Source organism: Hypomesus transpacificus, unplaced genomic scaffold (assembly GCF_021917145.1).
Source record: "Hypomesus transpacificus isolate Combined female unplaced genomic scaffold, fHypTra1 scaffold_254, whole genome shotgun sequence".
NCBI lineage: Eukaryota > Metazoa > Chordata > Actinopteri > Osmeriformes > Osmeridae > Hypomesus > Hypomesus transpacificus.
Window position 1 is genome coordinate 65209 of NW_025813781.1, and position 18904 is coordinate 84112.

Here is an 18904-nt window from a genome sequence, read left to right on the forward strand (position 1 = left end):
CTGAACTGCGATGAGGATGAACCAGCCCAGTGAGAAGTCCTAATGCAGTTACTTCATGCAGCTATGTAGTCTGTATAGACTACCAGCAGCCTGTATGGATTCACATGGTGCAATATTCACGTTGATAATTTCCGCCCCGATTCCCAGTTAATCTTTTCATTTTACAACTTTTCCCTTGTCTACTCTGCTGTCATGGAAGTCTTTGTCGCTGTAGGGAAAGCAGACAGTATTTTCCATATTCCACAAGGTGTCTCTCTCTGTGGCTTGTTGCTGGCAGAACAGTCAAGTGGCAGAGTGGGCCCTTTTCGAAGCCCCAGACTTGCCTAGTTCCCGGGCCCAGAGGGGAGGCGGGGCGGAGGGGAGGAGGGCAGGAGGGGAGTCCCAGAGACGGATTGGCAGTAATGGGCGCAGGGGAAAGATGCCAATGCCATTCGCAGGCTTCTTTTTTGACATTATAAAACAAAAAAGAACAGGCTCTTAAAAGAGAAGAACTGAAAAATACGAGGCCATAGCCAAGCCCTGCAGTGTGTCAGGAGAGACCGAAGGAGAGACGGCGAGGGTCGATCTCTCCCTCTTCAGCGCGTGGTTAAAAGAACATACTCTACATGTTGGGATATACGAGATGTAGGGAGTCATGCCTGGTCCATATATGTGCCATATCTGTAAAGGCAATAGTATTAAAGACTATTAACACTACAAACATGTCATATTAAGCCCATTCAGGGGGGTTCATAGGGTCCTAGTCTTGGTTGTACCTGTAGAGGCTGTTTATCTCTAACATGGCTGCAGCCGTTCGGACTCATCTGCAGGCCAGCCCCTTCTGAGTCATGGCCTCTGATTTGGCCTGCCGTGTTTGACCCGAGTCTTGGCCTCTGATTGGCCTGCGGGGTTGATCTCTGGCCAATGGTAGGGGGGTTAGCAGTGATTGCCTCTCGTCTGCCACAGCATGTCTATTTCTCCCTGTCTGAAACTTAAGTGAGGTGAGCTCACTCACTACATGTGTGTGTCTGTCTGCGTGTGTGTGTGTGTGTGCCCGCGCGTATGTGTGTGTTGCGTTCACGTGTCTACTAATTCAGCCCAGCCTCTGGTTAGTACAGAGGAAGCGGGTGTTTACTGTTGTTTGTTGCTAACAACAGCAGCAGCTGTAAATGATGATCCCCAACCCCCCCCCCCCCACACACACACACACACACAGTCACCCCCCCCCCCCCCTCTAAGCAGGTGGATACTATTCTTCTCTCATCTGTCCTTCACCGCTCCCTTGTTTCCCCCCCGCGGTTTGGTTTCATCGCTCTCCTTCCGATCGTCAGTCCCTAGTCCCTCTGTCTTCTGACCTGCAGGGATGTTAAGTGAACAACTATTTGTGGGACTTTCAAGGCGACGCCAAAAACCATCGGGCTTCTTTTGCTTTCCCCTCAGCGATCTTAAAGCCGCTCTATGAAACCCCAGTGTCAATATAACTGAAAGGGAAAATATAAGGGGGCTGCCTTTCAGTAGCGAAAAAGTCCAAAAAGAAGAAGAGAAAAAAGAACTGAACCAGAGAAGAAATAACAGAAGGCTTGCGATGATTTATTGACGATTTGTAGTTTTTTTGGCATGGCGATTGTTTAAAAAAATCTGAGTTTGAGATGTTTTAGGCAGCGGGGTTTGGAAATACGAGTTTTGCATGCAGTGGTCCAAGTCCAGTTTTCTGGGTCCATATTTTGCCGGGGCCGAGGGTTGGTCTGGCTGCATGGGAGTCACGGGGGGAGGGGGGGAGGGGGGGGAGGGGAAGCCCCGCCCTCACCTAGCCTGGAGGTGGGAGGAGTCACACAAGTACACTGGCTGCCTCAACAAAGACCTAGGGGATCTCTGCTCAGACACATGCTTGCTGGCAAACACACACACACACACACACACACACACACACACACACACACACACAAAAACCAAACAGTCACATATGGTACTGTACAGAAACATGAAGACAAAGTCAATATAGTGAATACAGATGGCAGTCTTTACACTGTAAATAATGTGCAAGGTGCTTTGGTACTTTGCTGTTACATTATCATGTTGTGTTAGTTTTCTTTTTTATACCATTGGTTTTTCTAACCCACCCCATCTCCTGAGTAAACTTGGATATAATATGCAACAGTGTAGCACTCAACAATATAAATGGGCATTCTCTATTCTAACCAATCAGTTACAAACTTCCAACTGTGGCTCTGCTATAACAGTAATCAGACCAGAAACAAGGTGTTATTTCTAGCCACATTTCTAATCCTAAATGTTCATGTAATATTTTGGGATCTCATGAACTAATAAGATTATTATTATGAGTTCATTATTTCTGGAAATTGAATCCGTCTTCAGCATAATCTCCCAATACAAATTCAAAAGACACTATTCGGTTTGGGAATGGAACATTCCTGATGGATGCATGGCGCAGGCCTGCGGGGCTGTATAGCTGGGCTGTATAGCCAGCCCAGCTGAATTTCCACCGCTGTCTGAAGTCGAAGAAAATATTTCACCTGACACAGTGACGTAGAGCGTCCTGTCAAAGAGGGAGCGCAAATCCAGCGGGGAAATAGGGGAGGGAGAAAGACATTTGTCCGAAAAGATCACATATTTTCAAATAACCGATGGGGTGGATGACAAAAAGCTTGTTCGAGACATACAACAGATCTGATCTTTCCTCACATAAACAACGTGTGCACACGTCATTTGATTGATTCTGGCTGGACTGCATGAGAGCAGCCCATCCGCAGCACCTGAACCACTCTGTTATGGAGAGTCACTCAGCCAAGAGGTGAAACAGAGGAGAGACTCTCATAGAACAATTGGAGCCCAATTGTTCTCCGCTCCTAACTTGCTCTCCTCTCTCTCACACACACACACACCTCTCTCACGCACAAGGGAGAGAGAGGAGAGCACGTGAAGAGGGTAGGACAATTGGGATAGGGGGGAAAGAGGAGAAACCCGGGGGATGAAGCGCGATAAGGAGTCCGGCCGTAGGAGAGAAAGATGAGACAAAGCCAGATTGGAGAACGTGAGAATTGTACCGGAATGTTCTTGTGAAACCTGAAAACCCTGCCGTGCTCTGTTCTGCAGCGTAATCATGTCCCCCCCCCATCTCTCTCTCCCTCTCTCCGTCTCTCTCTCTCTCTCCCCCTCGGTTTCCCCCCCTCCTCTCTCTCTCTCTCTCTCTCTCTCTCTCACTCCCTCTCTCCCGTCCTTTCGAAACCTCCCATCTCTCCCCGGTGGAATGCGACGATTAGGAGGGAACAGGAAACAACAGGAAATGTCCTAATCAGCCTCGTATTAGCCTTGCCCTCAGCACGGCCGCACCGTCAGCGCGGGTCACTGCACACGGAGCAGCAGCGAGCTACTCGAGGCGCTCGGAATGATTAGGTGCCTGCTCGCCTCCGCGGGGGTCTGGGTAACAGATCCAGGGCTTAGGGGAGTAAGAGGGCGGTGGAGAGAGGTGGTGACGTGTGCCGGCGGAATCCATCTGTCCTGCCCTCCCCTCCGGCCTTGGAGAGAGAGAGAGATAGAGAGAGAGAGAGAGCGAGAGAGAGAGAGAGAGAGAGAGAGAGAGAGAGAGAGTGGATGGTCGTCGGGGTTGTCCGCAGCTGTGCGGAGAGATACATTCTTTTTTTTTTTCTTCTCTCCTCTCTTCTTCTCTCTTCTCTTCTCCTCCCCTGTCCTCTCATCCCTTGTCCCCATCCGACCTCCGTCGCAAACGAGCGTGGGAACTCATTCCAACAGAGTGTTCATCAGGGCTCAGCAGCCGTCGGGGAGGCGCGCGGGGGGGGGGGGGGGGGGGGGAGGTGGGGGTGTAAATATGGGCGATGACATTGTGGCGGTGGCAGTTCCACTGGCGGCTCGTTAAAACAGTCATATGCTCCCCGACACGCCCTTTACAGGGAGATGTGGTGCGGGGTGGAAAGGATGCCGTCTCCGTGCAGTGTGCGTGTGCATCTGTGTGTGTGTGTGGTAGTGTGGAAGTCTGGAAGGGCACATTGGCCCTAACGGAAAGCAGCTGGCGTCCACATGAGACCCACCTCACCTTCCACAGCCCTGTGGGCACGTCTGGACTCAAGATCCACACATGCACTCCCCACTGCAGGCCATTACCGTGCCTGAGCAAAGGATGCTGGGGGATGGAGTTCTACCATGGGCCCGAGAATCAAACACTGGGCGTCCACGTCCGCACACAGACAGGGCGAGCATGTGGCCCAGTGCGTGTCCACACGCACTTCCCCCCCAGCCTGACCGTCAGCACTAGAAACATGCGGTGTTCGTTGGTTTGGCCATGTTTTAAGACATGACCCTCGACCCTGTCCATGACTTTCATAGGACACGGTGTAGTTCCCTTTTCAATGTACTTCTCTCCTTTCATGTGTCCTGTTTGCTTCTCTCTCTTCATCTCTCTCTCTCTCTCTTTCTCTCTCTCTCTCTCTCTCTCGCTCTCTCTCTCTCTCTCTCTCTCTCTCTTCATCTCTCTCTCTTTCTCTCTCTCTCTCTGGTTTTCTGACTGTACTGTCAGCCACATGTGAATATTGCTTGTTTTCAAACTAAATATTAGAGAGTGGAGTTTGTGAGTCATGTGAAACAATGTTTCTGTTACTGTCAAACGATTTCAGTCATTAAATTTCAGTACCTTTGTACAGTTCTCCCTGGCTATTTGTTTTGCATCGTAATCAAGGCACACAAACACACACACAAACACACACACACACACACACACACAGACACAGACACAGACACAGACACAGACACAGACACAGACACAGACACAAACACACACACACAGACACACACAGACAAACACACACATGCTCATATTTGACCTTTTAGCAAAAAACGTCATTAATCCTCATTGGCCCCGGGGTTCACAGAAGAATTAAACATTGTTCTCTCTATTGTTCTTGCAGAACCCATGGACCATGGATCAAGTAAATGTGACAAGTGAGTGTTTACTATGGTGTACAGCAGTGGGGTTTAAGCTCTAACTCTTGACATACTACTGCTTATGAATCAGTAGAGAGCTGCATCGCTAATTCTAAAAAAAAAATTGTGTGTTTCAGTGTCGGGGGCGGCGGGACAGTGGCGCTGCAGAAGGACAGGGCTCGGGGGAAAGACGAGACCTACTGGAAGGAGCTCAACGCCGCCATGGCCTTGACCAACATGGCCCAGGGAAAGGACAGCCCCTCGTCAGGGACGACCAGCTGCATCATCCAGAAGTCATCCCACATATCGGAGGTCAAGACTGTCAAAGTGCCTCTGGTGCACAAGTATTAGCATCCGCCGTCCAGCCACCAGCGCCTCTATGCAACGACGACGACGACAACAAAAAACGTTCCTGTTTTTTTTTTACCAAGCTCACACACAAGAGTGGAAACGAGCAAACCAGAAACTGTCTACTTTGGTTGTGTCGGTATGGCGTCGGTCGCATGGAAGAGAAGACAGACCTTTTTTTTAAATCTTTTTTTTTTGACGTCTGTCAGTGTGCCCTCCAGCACGCGCATTAGACAAGTGTTGATTATCGTTAACTACAGTATTCTCAACAAGACACTTTTGTAATGTTAACTTATTTGATGAGTCGGATTTTTATACTCTAGGCTACAGTTTTTTTTTGTTCTTTTTTTTTTCGCCAAAGTGCCTTTTTGGAAGCGCCGCACCATCTACGGTCAAAGTCACAGATATTATAGTGCCTCTCAGATTGTGAAGGATTATCTGTAAAGGGAAACACAATGGTCAAACGTTTCCTGAAAAGGAATCGTTCTGAATTGGTTTCTGACACTCGCATGTGCCTTACAGGGTGGAGAATCTCACCATCGGAAGCACAGCTGACCTTAAGAACTCACACACACGCACACACACAACCCCACCCCAAAGACACGCACGCACACAAAAGATACTGCCCAGGCAAAAGCAGCACTCTCCCTGATAGCAGTGTGTTCCCTGATAGTTTTGTCTGTGCTCTTCATTATGACTGCACATGTAACCCTGTTATGTCTCAGTCAGACCCCATAGCTGACCTGCCAACAATAACTGTGAACACAGATAAGACTGACCAGCCGACACTCTCTCGCTCAGCTGGGCTCTGAAGCTGCAGCCATATGGAGCTCCGCAGTCCCCTCCTCCCTGCAGCGTCCCTGCCCAGCCCTCGGCCTTGGTTAGCATCGGACCGGGGAGGGATCCTCCTCATCAGCACATTTTGAACTTGCACCTCACACGTGCGCTGACACACACACACACACCACACACACACACACACACGCACCCATTCGGAGGCTTGGTACTGTATCTGTTTCAACAAAGAGGACCATGACCTAAAAGGGATGTTTTTTAGTTGCTGGTTATCAGTGTTGTTTTGTTTGAGCAACGTTGCCTTCTCACGTGGATGGTGGATGAACAAGGTACTGCGGAGCGAAAGGCCCTCCTCTCCCAATCTCCCCCCCCACCCCACCCCACAGCTGTTTCAAATTACATTCTAATTGCTGTTTACAAGAAGGCAGAGACAGACTCAAATGTTTGATGATCTCTTTTTTCTCTCTCTCTCTCTCTCTCTCTCTCTCTCTCTCTGTCTCTCTCTCTCTCTCTCTCTCTCTCTCTCTCTCTCTCTCTCTGTCTCTCTCTCTCTCTCTCTCATTCTCCAAATCGCAATTTTCAGTATTATCTCTTCAGCCAGCAAGTGTTCAAGTGTTTGTTATTGTGAGTTTGTATACGTGCGGTTGTTCGGTTATATCAAAGTTTCCCTTGGTTAACCGTACTCAACCGTACTGCATTAAGTACTCCTTATGTGATTGTATGGAAAGACTGTCCTTTAAATACTTATAAAGTATGGACATGCATATGTTATTTACATTGTAGCAGCCAGTGCCAAGTTCGCAATTGAGAGAAATTGAGTCGGACTGTCGGGGTAACCATAGTTGGCCATTTCTGCCGACTGCCTAATTTAATGTATATCTTCAAGGTACTGTTTGTGTGTCAAAATGTACACTCCTTTAGGTCTCGCGCGCAGGTTTGCCTTTTGTTTGACAACCTAGACTGTGCTTGTGGTGGATGTGTTATGAAGACAAGCCGCACAGGGTCCCTTGTAGACCTGCTCTCGATCTCGAATGTGCGGACCGCTACAAAGCTGCACTCGGTCCTCCGCAGAGAAACACGGCGTCTCTCGCCGAGGGAGAGGAAGCAAGACAACGTGTTGACTATACATATCTACAGTCGAAGGGGGGGGGGGGGGGGGGGTGTCAACGAAAGAGGTCAACCCACGCTATTTCCAGTTTACCATGCCTAGTCGTTCCCCAGGCCGTGGTGGCGTGGGGAGGGGGGGGGAGGGGGTGCAGTGTCCACATGTGTTTTCTATCCACCTGATCCAGGGAGGGAGGGCGCTGCAGGGCAGGCTAGAGCCCCGTCTCCGCGTGCCTCTAATACCCCCCTCCGTCCTCCCCCTGCATCTGGCTCCAGCCCTCACACCTCACACGGAACCCAGTCTCGCCCCGGGAAGAGGACAGGGAGACAGGCCGTCACCAGCACAGAGCAGCCATTGTTGCCGTACCTGCGCCCTGGCAGAGGCGGTCTGTGAGCAGCCACAGCACTGCCCGGGCTCACAGGCAGCTCCACATGTAGCGGTACCGTTGTGCATCTTGAGGCTGTACGACCTCCCGATTTTAAACAATGCTGACCAATCGAAAAGTGTTTTTCTTTCTTTTTTTGTCATATTATGTTAGAAAATCTATAAATTATTAAGGATTGTACAAAAAAACAAAAGAGGTGACAGTAGTCCGTTTTTTTTATTTTTTATTAAGTTATATGAATTCAGATTTTTGATAGAGACTGGATTTTTATCCAATGACCAAATGCATAATATCTCATTGTATTGTCTGATCGCATTTATGTCAAAGTTCTTGTCTTTCCTTTTTTAAACTATGGTTACTGCCACCAAACAATGAATAAACCTTTAAACAAATTAAAGTATATTGCTCTTTTATTCAGTTGGTATTTATTTTTTGTTCATCATAAGGTTTTTGTTTAGTCTCCATTCCACAGTGCCAAATGTGAAACAGTACGGATGAGATTGCCATCAACACACTCAATTCTTTGAGGATACGCGAGACAATCCTGCATGAACACATTTCAGGAGGATCGCTAACCCAACCCTTTGTTTGGTGAATCACTCGGCAAAAAAGACTCACACAGTATCATGTAGTGATGGAGATGTGATTAGCCAGGGATTCGACAACAGAGTGTTTACGTCCTTTACTCTCTTTCCGGAGCTTTCTAGATAAGAGAGCCATTCATCACACTCAAAACAATTGCGCCATGGTTTCTCGTCGGTTAAAACGGCAAAACTCAAGACAGACACTAGCCCTGAAATAGATTCTCCAGAGTGCAGGGATAATCCTATTTCCTTGATTTGAAAACAGAGTTTGTACCGTGACACATCTGTCTGTGCTCTCATTGTACAGCACTTTGGTCAACGGTTGTTGTTTTTAAATGTGCCTCTATAAATAAACTTGACTTGAATGTCAATACTGCCTATGTGGGGCAACAGGCTCGTTTACAATGCGGAAGGCGAGGTTTCTGAGAGTGTTCGCCTAAACAAACGAATCAGAACCGCCCTCAGATTTAGGCTGATCGTGTACATTAACGGATCTCTCCTCTGTGATGCATGGGAAGCCTATCTTGATGCTGGAGGAGAGAATATGGACACTGTCGCGCATACAATGCTCTCTCCCTCTCTCTTTCTGTTCCCCCCCCACCCTCTCACACACACACACACGCGCGCCCTACAGCTCCGCGAAATGGAGGAAGAGAGACTTTGGGGCGTGTCTAGGTGTGTCCTTGTCCTCAGGGTTTAATCCTGGCACCTGCCTGGTCTCTGGTAATGTCTCTACCATGCCACCGCTCATCCCCAACCCGAGCCCAGACACCAGGCCGGGGCCAAGGTCCCTCTCACGCCAGACAGGGGAGGGGGGCGGTGGTGGCGGCGGTGGTGGTGGTGGTGGGGGGAGTTGATGGGATGAGAGCCACTGGGAAGCAGGGAGACAAGGAGAGACCTTGAGCGTGTGTGTGAGAGAGAGAGAGAGAGAGAGGGGAGCGAGAGAGAAAGAGCAGAGTGGAAGATAGAGGATGGGACAGGCAGGGAGGGAGACTGAAGTGTAACACCACAGACTGACAGCGGGGGCGGGACTGCCCTCTGGCCCGGAGTTGCGTCAGGCTGTCAGGACCAATCAGGAAGGAGATCCCCGAGGGGCCGGCTCACGAAGCGGCCAGTGAGCACTGGAGACGGGACGTGGATGGCTTGAGACAACTGGACGTCACCTCTGCTCATCACCAGCCCTCCCCCCCACCTCCCCCCCACCCCTTCCACCCCCACCCAGACCCCAGACTCTTTTCCGAAAATGTGTTTCAGGTGTTTGGACCCCGCCTCCCTCCCTCCCTCGCTCCCCTCTCTCGTCCCTCATTAGGCCAGGCAGGCGCCCTGCCACCTCACCACTGAGCTAGAGTTTCCATCGAAAACTGAGCGATATTCCATCCCTTTGTTCTTTTTTTTTTTCTTCCTCTCTTCTTTTTAACCTTCTTTTCTCTCCTTGTTCATGCCTCCTCTTTCCCCCTGCTTGCTGAGAGCTTCGAAAGGCGTTGCGGAACTCCCCAACCCGCCCCTCCCATCTCCACTTGTCCGGGAGACGGACAAGTGGAGATGCTTCCCTCTGGCAGGAGGAGGGCTTGACGGAGTCCAGATCACCTGGGCTGATCGCCCTGCCAGGAACTCCAGTTACCGTCAGGGCTAAACCACACGCCATGAAACCCTAGAACACAGATGGCGCTCCGAAAATCATTTACGTATTTGCTATTTGATGAGGAAACATGAGTCCCACGGCATACTGAAGTAATTATTTACCTTGCAAGGATATTGCACAGAAAGGCAACCAAAAAAAAATATTCATTAGACTTAGTCATTTTGCATATTTCTACTCTTGGAGAAAAACTATAGAAACACACACTGTCTCTTTGTCACACACACACACACACACACAAATGTTGCATTCCTGAGACAAATCACTGATTATAAACCGGTTTTGGATGCAATCATGTGAACAATAGAAGCTGTGTGGATCAGTGGTAAGGTCACAAGTGTGTTCTGAAGCGAGCAGGTGTTGTAGCAGTCATCACAGAGGTCATGGTCAAGGTCAGTGTGCTCAGTGGTGTGTGTGTGTGTGTGTGTATGTGTGTGTGTGTGTGTGTGTGTGTAGAGTCCACTGGGACAGGGGTCACTGCAGAGCAAGGATTGTCTGAATAGACCATGGAATCACGGTGACCTGGAGGAACGTCCAACTTTCTTTGTTCCTCCAGAAACTGGTGGATTTTATTATGATACATTATAAATCATGCAAATAAAATAAAATAGTGCAATAGGATTGCTATCTTGGTGTGGTGACACGCAATTTCCTGAGTTCTTGGGAGGAATATTAACATATAATATTGATAATATGATAATATTGCTTGAGTTCCTGTTATCTCCTTCACAACTGAGAGAACCAAGGTTTGGAGTTTTTGTAAAATCTTTTAAGATCAATTTAGACGAGATCAAAACATTTGAATATTGGAGCAAAAACAATGTTAGCAATAGACAAAATGGGTTTGTTTTCTTAAACTCCGTTTCTTTAAGGGATTATTTCCTCAAGACATTTCACTCTACTTCCAAAAAGAGAGACGAATCTTGGCTTTGTGTTCTGCTGCTTATTGTATTATTTTATTAAGGCCGCAGATGTTGAACCATACTCCTGCTTCCAATTCTGCAGCGAGTTGGTCACCACTTTGCGAGTTTGCTTCTTGCTAAGCTAACCTGAGGCAGTAGAAAATATTTCCTGTCCTCATTTCTCATAATAAACTTCCCAAAAACCGCAGAAAAACACGGAGAAAATGTCACTTCATAGAAAGCCACAAGTCAATGCTCGAATTGGCCAGATGAGGACATCTTGGGTGTTTTTTCAGGTGGATATGTTCCCTATTTGGTTCAGTCAAAACATATGTGAAGTAAACAAGAAGTGAACATCACACATATCAAAGTTCAGACCAAAGAGAACTGCTGTTACTTGGAAAAGACGGACTGTGAAGGCATGTATGTTATTCTGAAAGGAGAGTTGGGAAATCGCGGACAAGATCTCTAACCAGGAACACCCCAGTCTGACCAAGGAGCCAGGAAGCATTCCTCTTGACGAAAGCATTACTCTGTCTGTGTAATGGAACCTAACATTGGCAGGTAGTCAGACCAAAACAGCAAATATCTGCATCCTTACAGTGCTTGTCAAGATACAGCCTTGTTCATGGTCCTACTACATGCTCTTGGTCAAAGAAAACTATTTAAATTGTAATCAAGTAACATTGAAAAAAAAACTCATGTGAACCAAGACCCTCTAAACGCTTGTGGGAAACTGAGCCTACTCTAAACCTAATGCTCAGCTTAGAGCTTTAAATGACTAGCTAGCGGTGTTTAGCTGCCAGAGTCCAGCATGTTTTGTACAGCCACATACACTGTGGGGTCAGCCTGGGTGTTTGTTCCAGAGTAATGCCTGTGAATTATCTCCCTCTGTGCCAGGCCTTAGTTGAGCCAGGAGTCAGGGATTGCATTTGAGACGATCACAAACCAAGAGAAACACACACAAACAAACACAGACCCAAAAACACACACCCAGACACACACTAGCAGACGCACACACAAACACACCAAAAGACACACACACACACACACAGACACACACCAACAGACACGCGCACACACATTCAGACACACACACCAGCAGACACAGACACACACACACACACACAGTTAAACCACAGAAAGGTTTAACTGCTGCTTCTGCCTCAGCTGTTTCCCTAAACTCCTCAAATCGTTCTCCTAATTTGCTGCTTTCTATCCTCCTGAGACAGACCTGGATGGCCAGCCTCGGCAAACAACGTCCTGCTCCAAGGGGATTGTGGGTAAGAGCCAACTTCCGCAGCCAAAGAGGACGAGGTAGAACCGAAGGAAAGTACAAAAACAGTAGAGAGAAGTAGAGATAAGTGGAGGGCCAGGATAACTCTGTTAACTCTTTGGTAAGAACTTGTTGATCCTGAACTGGAGAAAACAGCCATGAGAAACATTAAATCTGTCTTACATACAGATAAGACATGATGAAATAAAACTTCCCCCAAGGGGAAATTTGTATTGGACTCCATGCTGCAGTTTATCCCAGTAAAAACACCAACCATACTGTTCCAGTATATAATATAAAATATTTCTTCTCTACAGTATGCCATTACAATATGGAGACATGTTTGAGTTCAGACCACAAGACCCTTAAAAAAACAGAACACCTTTTAATGGTTGGGCACTTTTCAATATTTTAATACATGTTGGAAATTCCAACAGTTTAACTCTGGTCAGGTGGAAGTCCCAGTCTAGTAACGGATGTGGCCTGAACAGAACAGAAGCCGCAAACGCTCCTCGCATAACGGCGGCAGGGGGATACACAAGTGAGACGTAATAAAGGCTCGCGTCGACGTGTCAGTGTGTAACTTTTCTTCAGAGGAAAAGTTCAATCAAATTCCTCACCCCCGTCTGGTGAAAGCACGTCAGTGGCAGCAGATGTAAGAGATGGCATCGGGGGCAGGAATGTGGCCTGGCAGTGGCGGCGGACGCGGGTCGACGCTGAGTTCTCGTCACGTTATAACGCTCAGCGTTTGGAAGCATGGAGATACATGCGGACGCAGTCTCTCAGCGAGAGCAGCGCAGGTCTGCATGTGTGGAGTATCGAGTCTCATTGACCAGAGCAGGGGGAAAATCACAAACACTTCCATGTGTGTCCGGACTCTAACCCCCTTGAGCGGTCCTTTAGTGTATGATTAGGATATTATGCAAAATCGGACCATGTTACTGCTGTGCAAACACAGGCGCTCGGGCGAGCGCACACACACACACACACACGTGCATACTCAGACTACACTGCTGTAGCTCACAAGCTCATGATATCACACGAACAGAGAGAGAGAGGTGATCTGTCTGAGGAGCTGGATTTTAAAAAAGTGAGAGAAAACGAGAGAGAGAGAGATAAAGCAATTGAAAGGCAGAGAGAGTAAGAGAGGGTGTCTGTGAGTGTGTACATCGAAACCTTGTGGCATGAGTGTGTCAGCCAGTTCTCAGTGCCAGCAAATAAATACGCTTCACAATGCTGTGTCCCAGAGTCGGAGCCAGAACTGTAATGTTACCATCAATCTGGAATCAAATGGGCACAGTCTGCCAGTGCAGGAGTCCACACTTCCAGATGTTAGTATGAGACTTGTGTTTATTTCGTTTCTCATCTGATATGTATATTTCTACACAGGCCTGGGCATTATGGTGGAGGCGTCTAGCTGTAGGAAATTCACCGATTATTGAAGTTGGTCGTATGATGCACTCTACGCTGTTGGTTAGCTTTGCCAAGAAGACGTTTTTCAACCAGTGATTCATCAAACATTATCACCCTATGGAGAGGTCAAATGAAAGCTCATAGGAGATAGGCTCAGGTAACCTCCGACAACATCCAATCTCTTCTGCTAACTGAGAACTCGGTGGAGACACAGACAGGCCAAGGAGTGTATCATAGATTAGGATGTGGACTATATTTCAGTCTGATGGATTGGCCGTCTTCATTGAATCAACATTGAATTCATCTCTGACCACCATCTCATTGTATCTGTACTCTGTCTGTCTACGGGCCAAAGCTATAAACAGCCAGCGGTATCTTCTAGAATGGTGGATGGCTGTTGATCTATGCAAACCCAGATGCTCTGGCAAGTCGAAGGCCTCGACTCTGCTTGGCTCCGATCTCACGTTGACGTGAAGTTAACTTAATCTTAATCCCCGAATCATCGTCTTCATACAAGACCTCAGTACTCCAAGATATTGTACAGTAGCAGGGTATTTGCCGTAACTCAACTTTACGAGCCTCATGAACATTTAGTCTGTGACCCATGAGGTCGTCCACCATTCTGTTTTGCTCCAAGGGTTCATCGTTGGATACGCATGCGACCCTTTGGCCTCGAGTCTTGGTCGGGATCGGAAATGTAACTCGAGCGTATTTTCCCAGACAAATCCCACCTTTTGGCTCCGAGCGATCACGATGTTGGCGTCTGTAGTTCGGTACCTCCGTACAATTCGGTTTTAATGCGGACGGAGGGAGGGAGGAGAGGATAAATCAAGGTTAAAACAGGGAGAACACACAGTGACGGCTCCAGAAAGATAAGATCGGGACTGTGGACCTGCATGAAGATAAACCACCTCTCCTCGTGTCGAGTGGGGGAGACAGGAGGGGATGACATCAGGAGCGGTCTGGTCGGATTCCTCCACATCCAGCAGACGCTATAACCACACTCTCCTGGATCTCCTCAGTCCTTGGCGTGGAGGAGGAGTAGATGAAGGAGACCATGACCTCACCGCGATATAGCCCGCTACTGTCTGCCACTTGATTGGACGAATGTAAATATTTGAGTGCGCCAAGTCACTCACCCGCCGCGAGGCCGGGCCAAGGCATCCCGCGCCGTCGTAAATGAGTTTGGGAGCCCCGGAGCCCTCGAAGGCGAAGAGCCAAGGCTACCCCGTGGGGAAGCAGAAATTGCCTACTGACCCGCGAGGGCTGGGGAGGGAGATCGAGGAAGACTATGGTGGGAAGGAAAAGATGGAGAGAGAGGGTTGGATGATGGCGATCTGAGCTCGGCTGGAAAGCCTAACCCAGGTATCACCACAAGTTAGATCTGTTAACTTACTCTGGTATGTCTGGGAGAGAGGGAGACTGGGGTGAGAGAGAGAGAGAGAGAGAGAGAGAGAGAGAGAGAGAGAGAGAGAGAGAACCAACATTTTATGACAGGGCCACTGTGAACCGATTGTTAGTGAAAGCTGAGGTAAGGTTAGACGCTGAGAGTGTTTTGGAGCCAGTGCCACTCTGCGTTAGCGCGGCCCAGACCCAGCAGGGCATGAACGTCTCCCACAGAGGGGCTCAAGGTGGCGAGGTGCAGACTAAACAGCCAGGCCCAAAACACCCCCGCACCTTGTGCTTCTGCAGCACACACAAACATACACACACTCACACTCACACTCACAGGTTAGTAAGCCAAAACAAATTTTAGGTGTTCGTTTTCCCTCTCCATCTGCGACAAACATTATCATATGGCACAACTCTCAACTACCACTGTAAACCGAAAAATAATATAAAGTTCAATAATTATACACAAATACATTTTTAACATGTTTATTTATGATAAATTATGGACATTATACTTAGTTTTTTCCAGTTGGCGACATTAGCATGCTCATGTAGAATATTTGATATAATTTTTCTTTAATAAATGTGAAATATGTTTGTCTGTCATGTGTGATTGCTTTCAGAGATTTTACACTACCATTACACTATATTTGAAAAATATTGAATTAGCCATAAAGTCAAATGTAGAAGATTTACATTTTATAGAATGAGGATTTTCCATCGTTTTTCATTTCAAAATATGTATTTATCTATTCGTGCATAAAGTTTCAAAATTGAATAAGAAAACACCAATAAAAAACATTTTTACATCTTGGACCTGTGCCTTAAGCAGTTACAATCACTTCCAACATCGGTCAAAAGTTTCTTCTGTCAGTGAAAACTTTCAGTGTCAGTGAACACTGGACAGTGTTCAGCAGCAGAGTCATTTGGTCTGCACTGTGGGTACAGTACAAGCTAACCATTTCTAGATCTTCATGGAGATTTGAATGACGTTAGATCAAAGAGTTACACCCGTAAACTGACACCCGTAAACTGCGGGACTGGAGTTGAGCAGGACACTTGAGCAGTTGATACCTCCGGTATGACCAGAAAGCTTGTCAGAGGATTGTTGCCTTTCTGAATTTGAAAGAAATAAATTCCCATAATGAAGTAGACAGAAGACCCCAAACACAGGCTGGATTAAGGCTGAGCTCGTGTCCGTTTGATGTGACTCTGCTCTGTGCGACCCGGCTCCAGTTCCCAGAGAGAGCAGCTTCCTCCTGCATAGCCGGTGGGAGAGGCGGAGGCTGGGCCTGTGCTTTCAATTTCAATGGTCCTCCTTACATTCACAGAACCTGAGCTTCCTGTGGTTCAAAGTAATAAACCCAACATCAGGTTACACCCTGGGCCTCCATGGACCACTGCAAACGTTTGGGATGGAAAAACACACCGTGGGCCCAGGGTCATCAGTCTAGGTGAGGTACAGACGGCAGCAGGACACGGTTAAATATCCTAAGACAGTGGCCAAAGTGGCAAAACAACCAACAGAAATGAGCCAACCATCGAAAACCTCATTTCTGTTTTGCGTCGGGCCTTTTGTAGTGTCCCTGGTGCTCCTCCTAATCGCTCTCCGACTGTCCAATGCACGCGTGTCGTGAGCCACACGTCAAACAATGTTTGAGTTCAGCTCTAGAAGAGATGTGCTGATGAAGTAACCGCTCATCTACCCGACCTACATGTCTCTTCAAAGGACATGGCACCGGGGACTTCTGGCGGTTGTGGTCGCCAATAACTTCTCTGCTTCAACCCCAAAACCCAGATCAGCTTGGCAAAGGAAAATAAGCAGCGCAATTACAACACAGGGGCGTATTTATTTGCACAAAATAATGAATTTGTTTCTATACATGCCAATCATCTCACCGAGAGGGGTTTAAAAAATAGCTGCCTCAAAAAAATCGCAATTTGACAGGGGAGAGTGACCGAAACGCAGCACTAAAACATGCAGCTTTTCATGAAAACGTGTTTGAGGCATGTGGAAAGCTAACACCCGGCCCTCGTGTTGACACAGTCTGATTAGTTTATTATAGAAGCCGATCGCCTCGCTGTATGGACGTCTGCTTCCATGTAGTGGCGGTAGCTGGACTCCAGATCCGGGGGCTTTGGTGTGACATGCAGCAAATGACAACACAGCGGAGGAATCCGAATCCCGCTCCAGAAATAGGCCACACACAGGACCGTGGTGAACGGGCCAGTCCTGGGTCGAGGGATGGGGATGATGAATGAGGATACTCATCCTTCCATGTTGTTGCTCCGGGACGTCTAGCGGGCTGACAGGACAGAGCCCCCCGGCCCTGACCTGACTGGGCCCCCGTCCTGCTTGTTGCCCCAGTAACACAAGGCGGGGATGAAGGGACCCCCTGTGGAGAGAGAACTTGCCGCTGGGAGGGCGTGGACGCCCTCCGGTCCTTGCTTTCTTTAGGGTCTTTACATAGGGCACGGTGTTTTGGAAAATAACAAGTGTGGGTTACAATGCAATCATTTAGGTATAAATTAGATTGACATTGTTTCAAATCCTAGGAAACTCAATTACAGCAGAATTACAAGCCAAATTGACTTACATGGTTTCGCTGGGCCATGGGTTCACACCCTACAAGGGTAGAGGTTTCCTACAACCCCATCACCTCACCCCCCAGGGCCACCTCTTATTGGGTTAGAAGCTTCTCTGGTGTGACTGATAGGAGGTCACACAGGTCTGCTGTTTCTGAGGATGGGCCAACACCTTATGCCAGACCTTTGTTAACCTGGATAATGTTTTGCAGTCGCTTAAGGTCTAACTGTGCACCGTGTGTCCTTTTCAGTAGAGATCGCCACTTTCAGGCAGACATTGAAGCAGGGCCGGCCCAAGGCATAAGCGAACTAAGCAGCTGTTTAGGGCCCGTAGCTGCCAGAGGGCCCCCAATATACATGAAATTACAGTTTAATGTACCGTGTTTCTGCAATTAAACGCTGCTCTCGATTAAACGCTGCACCAAAAATGAACATTGTTTAATAAACGCCGCCCCAGAAATACGGTAAGAGTAGCATGTCCTGAAATACCTAGTAGCAGCATGTCATTAATGAACATTTTATTTTCTTGCACTTGGGGTCCACTGTTGGGTAAATACGTTTCAAATATCACATCAACATACCTTACTTAGCAAATTACTCTAGCAAACTAGAGGCTAGCTGTTAGGCTGCATTAGAAGGGAAGCTTATGTAAAAATAGCCAGAAAAAGAATAGCAGTCTAGCCTACTGCTAACGCCTGTCTAGATAACGTATTGAAAGAACTGGAGAAACAGGTGCTGTTGCGTTAGCAAACTAAACTAGTTTAGAGGCTGTACAGTACCTTAGGTAGTCTAGGTGTTTTCGTTAAGATGAGATAGAGCTAGCTAGTTTAACTATTAGTGACATTTGCGCGTTACTTAATGGGTGATTTAGAAGACCGTACTGTTCAAACTATCTAAGAACATTTAATGTTGCGAACTAACACGTTATAGGATGCTAGCGCAGCTAGCATAAAATACAATTTCTTCGATTAAACGTCGCCCTCAAATAAACGCCGCCCTTGAATAAACGGCGCACCAAAAACGATGGAAAAATTATGTGTATTAAATTTAATCGAAGAATTACGGTAATTAAGTAGAAAAAAAAATCGGCAATGCTGAGTGGCCCCCAAATAAATTCTGCTTATGGCCCCATATAGGCTTGGTCCGGCCCTGCATTGAAGTATTGTTTTGGTGTGAAGTTCCCGTAAAAGAGTTCTATTCCTTAGAATTTATGACGAAATGTTTAAATGGAAAAATGCATTTCAACTCTGTGGAAGTCAAGCGAGGAAAGTCAAAGTCCGGCTCATACATCTCCCCAAAATCTGTCAAATACTGAAATGGGAATCTCCTGATTAAATATCGAGGACAACATTGAAATGTAAGCACCTAACCAGAGTCTAAACAAGAGGTTCTTCATAATGAAGGAGTTTCCACCTGCAGTGACATTCTCATTTGTTCTGGGTTGGTTGGTCTATGAGCTCACACAGGTCTGCTACTGGAGAGGGTAACTGAAGAGAGGCTCGAGCCAGGCGCTGGCTAACTTCAGATGAAGGGAAGAAGGGGCA

At 47.5% G+C, this 18904-nt stretch overlaps 1 protein-coding gene across 1 annotated transcript in view; it reads left to right on the forward strand.

The window, feature by feature from the left end:
• The window catches only part of mkxa (mohawk homeobox a), an 11154-nt gene extending 4587 nt beyond the window's left edge, over window positions 1–6567 (forward strand). Inside the window, exons 4-6 of the mRNA XM_047014507.1 lie at window positions 278–398; window positions 4884–4953; window positions 5073–6567. Coding sequence (XP_046870463.1) covers window positions 278–398; window positions 4884–4953; window positions 5073–5286 — 405 coding nt within the window. The 3' untranslated portion in view covers window positions 5287–6567. The remainder of the gene's footprint in view (window positions 1–277; window positions 399–4883; window positions 4954–5072) is intronic.
• The last annotated feature ends 12337 nt before the right edge of the window (window positions 6568–18904 follow it).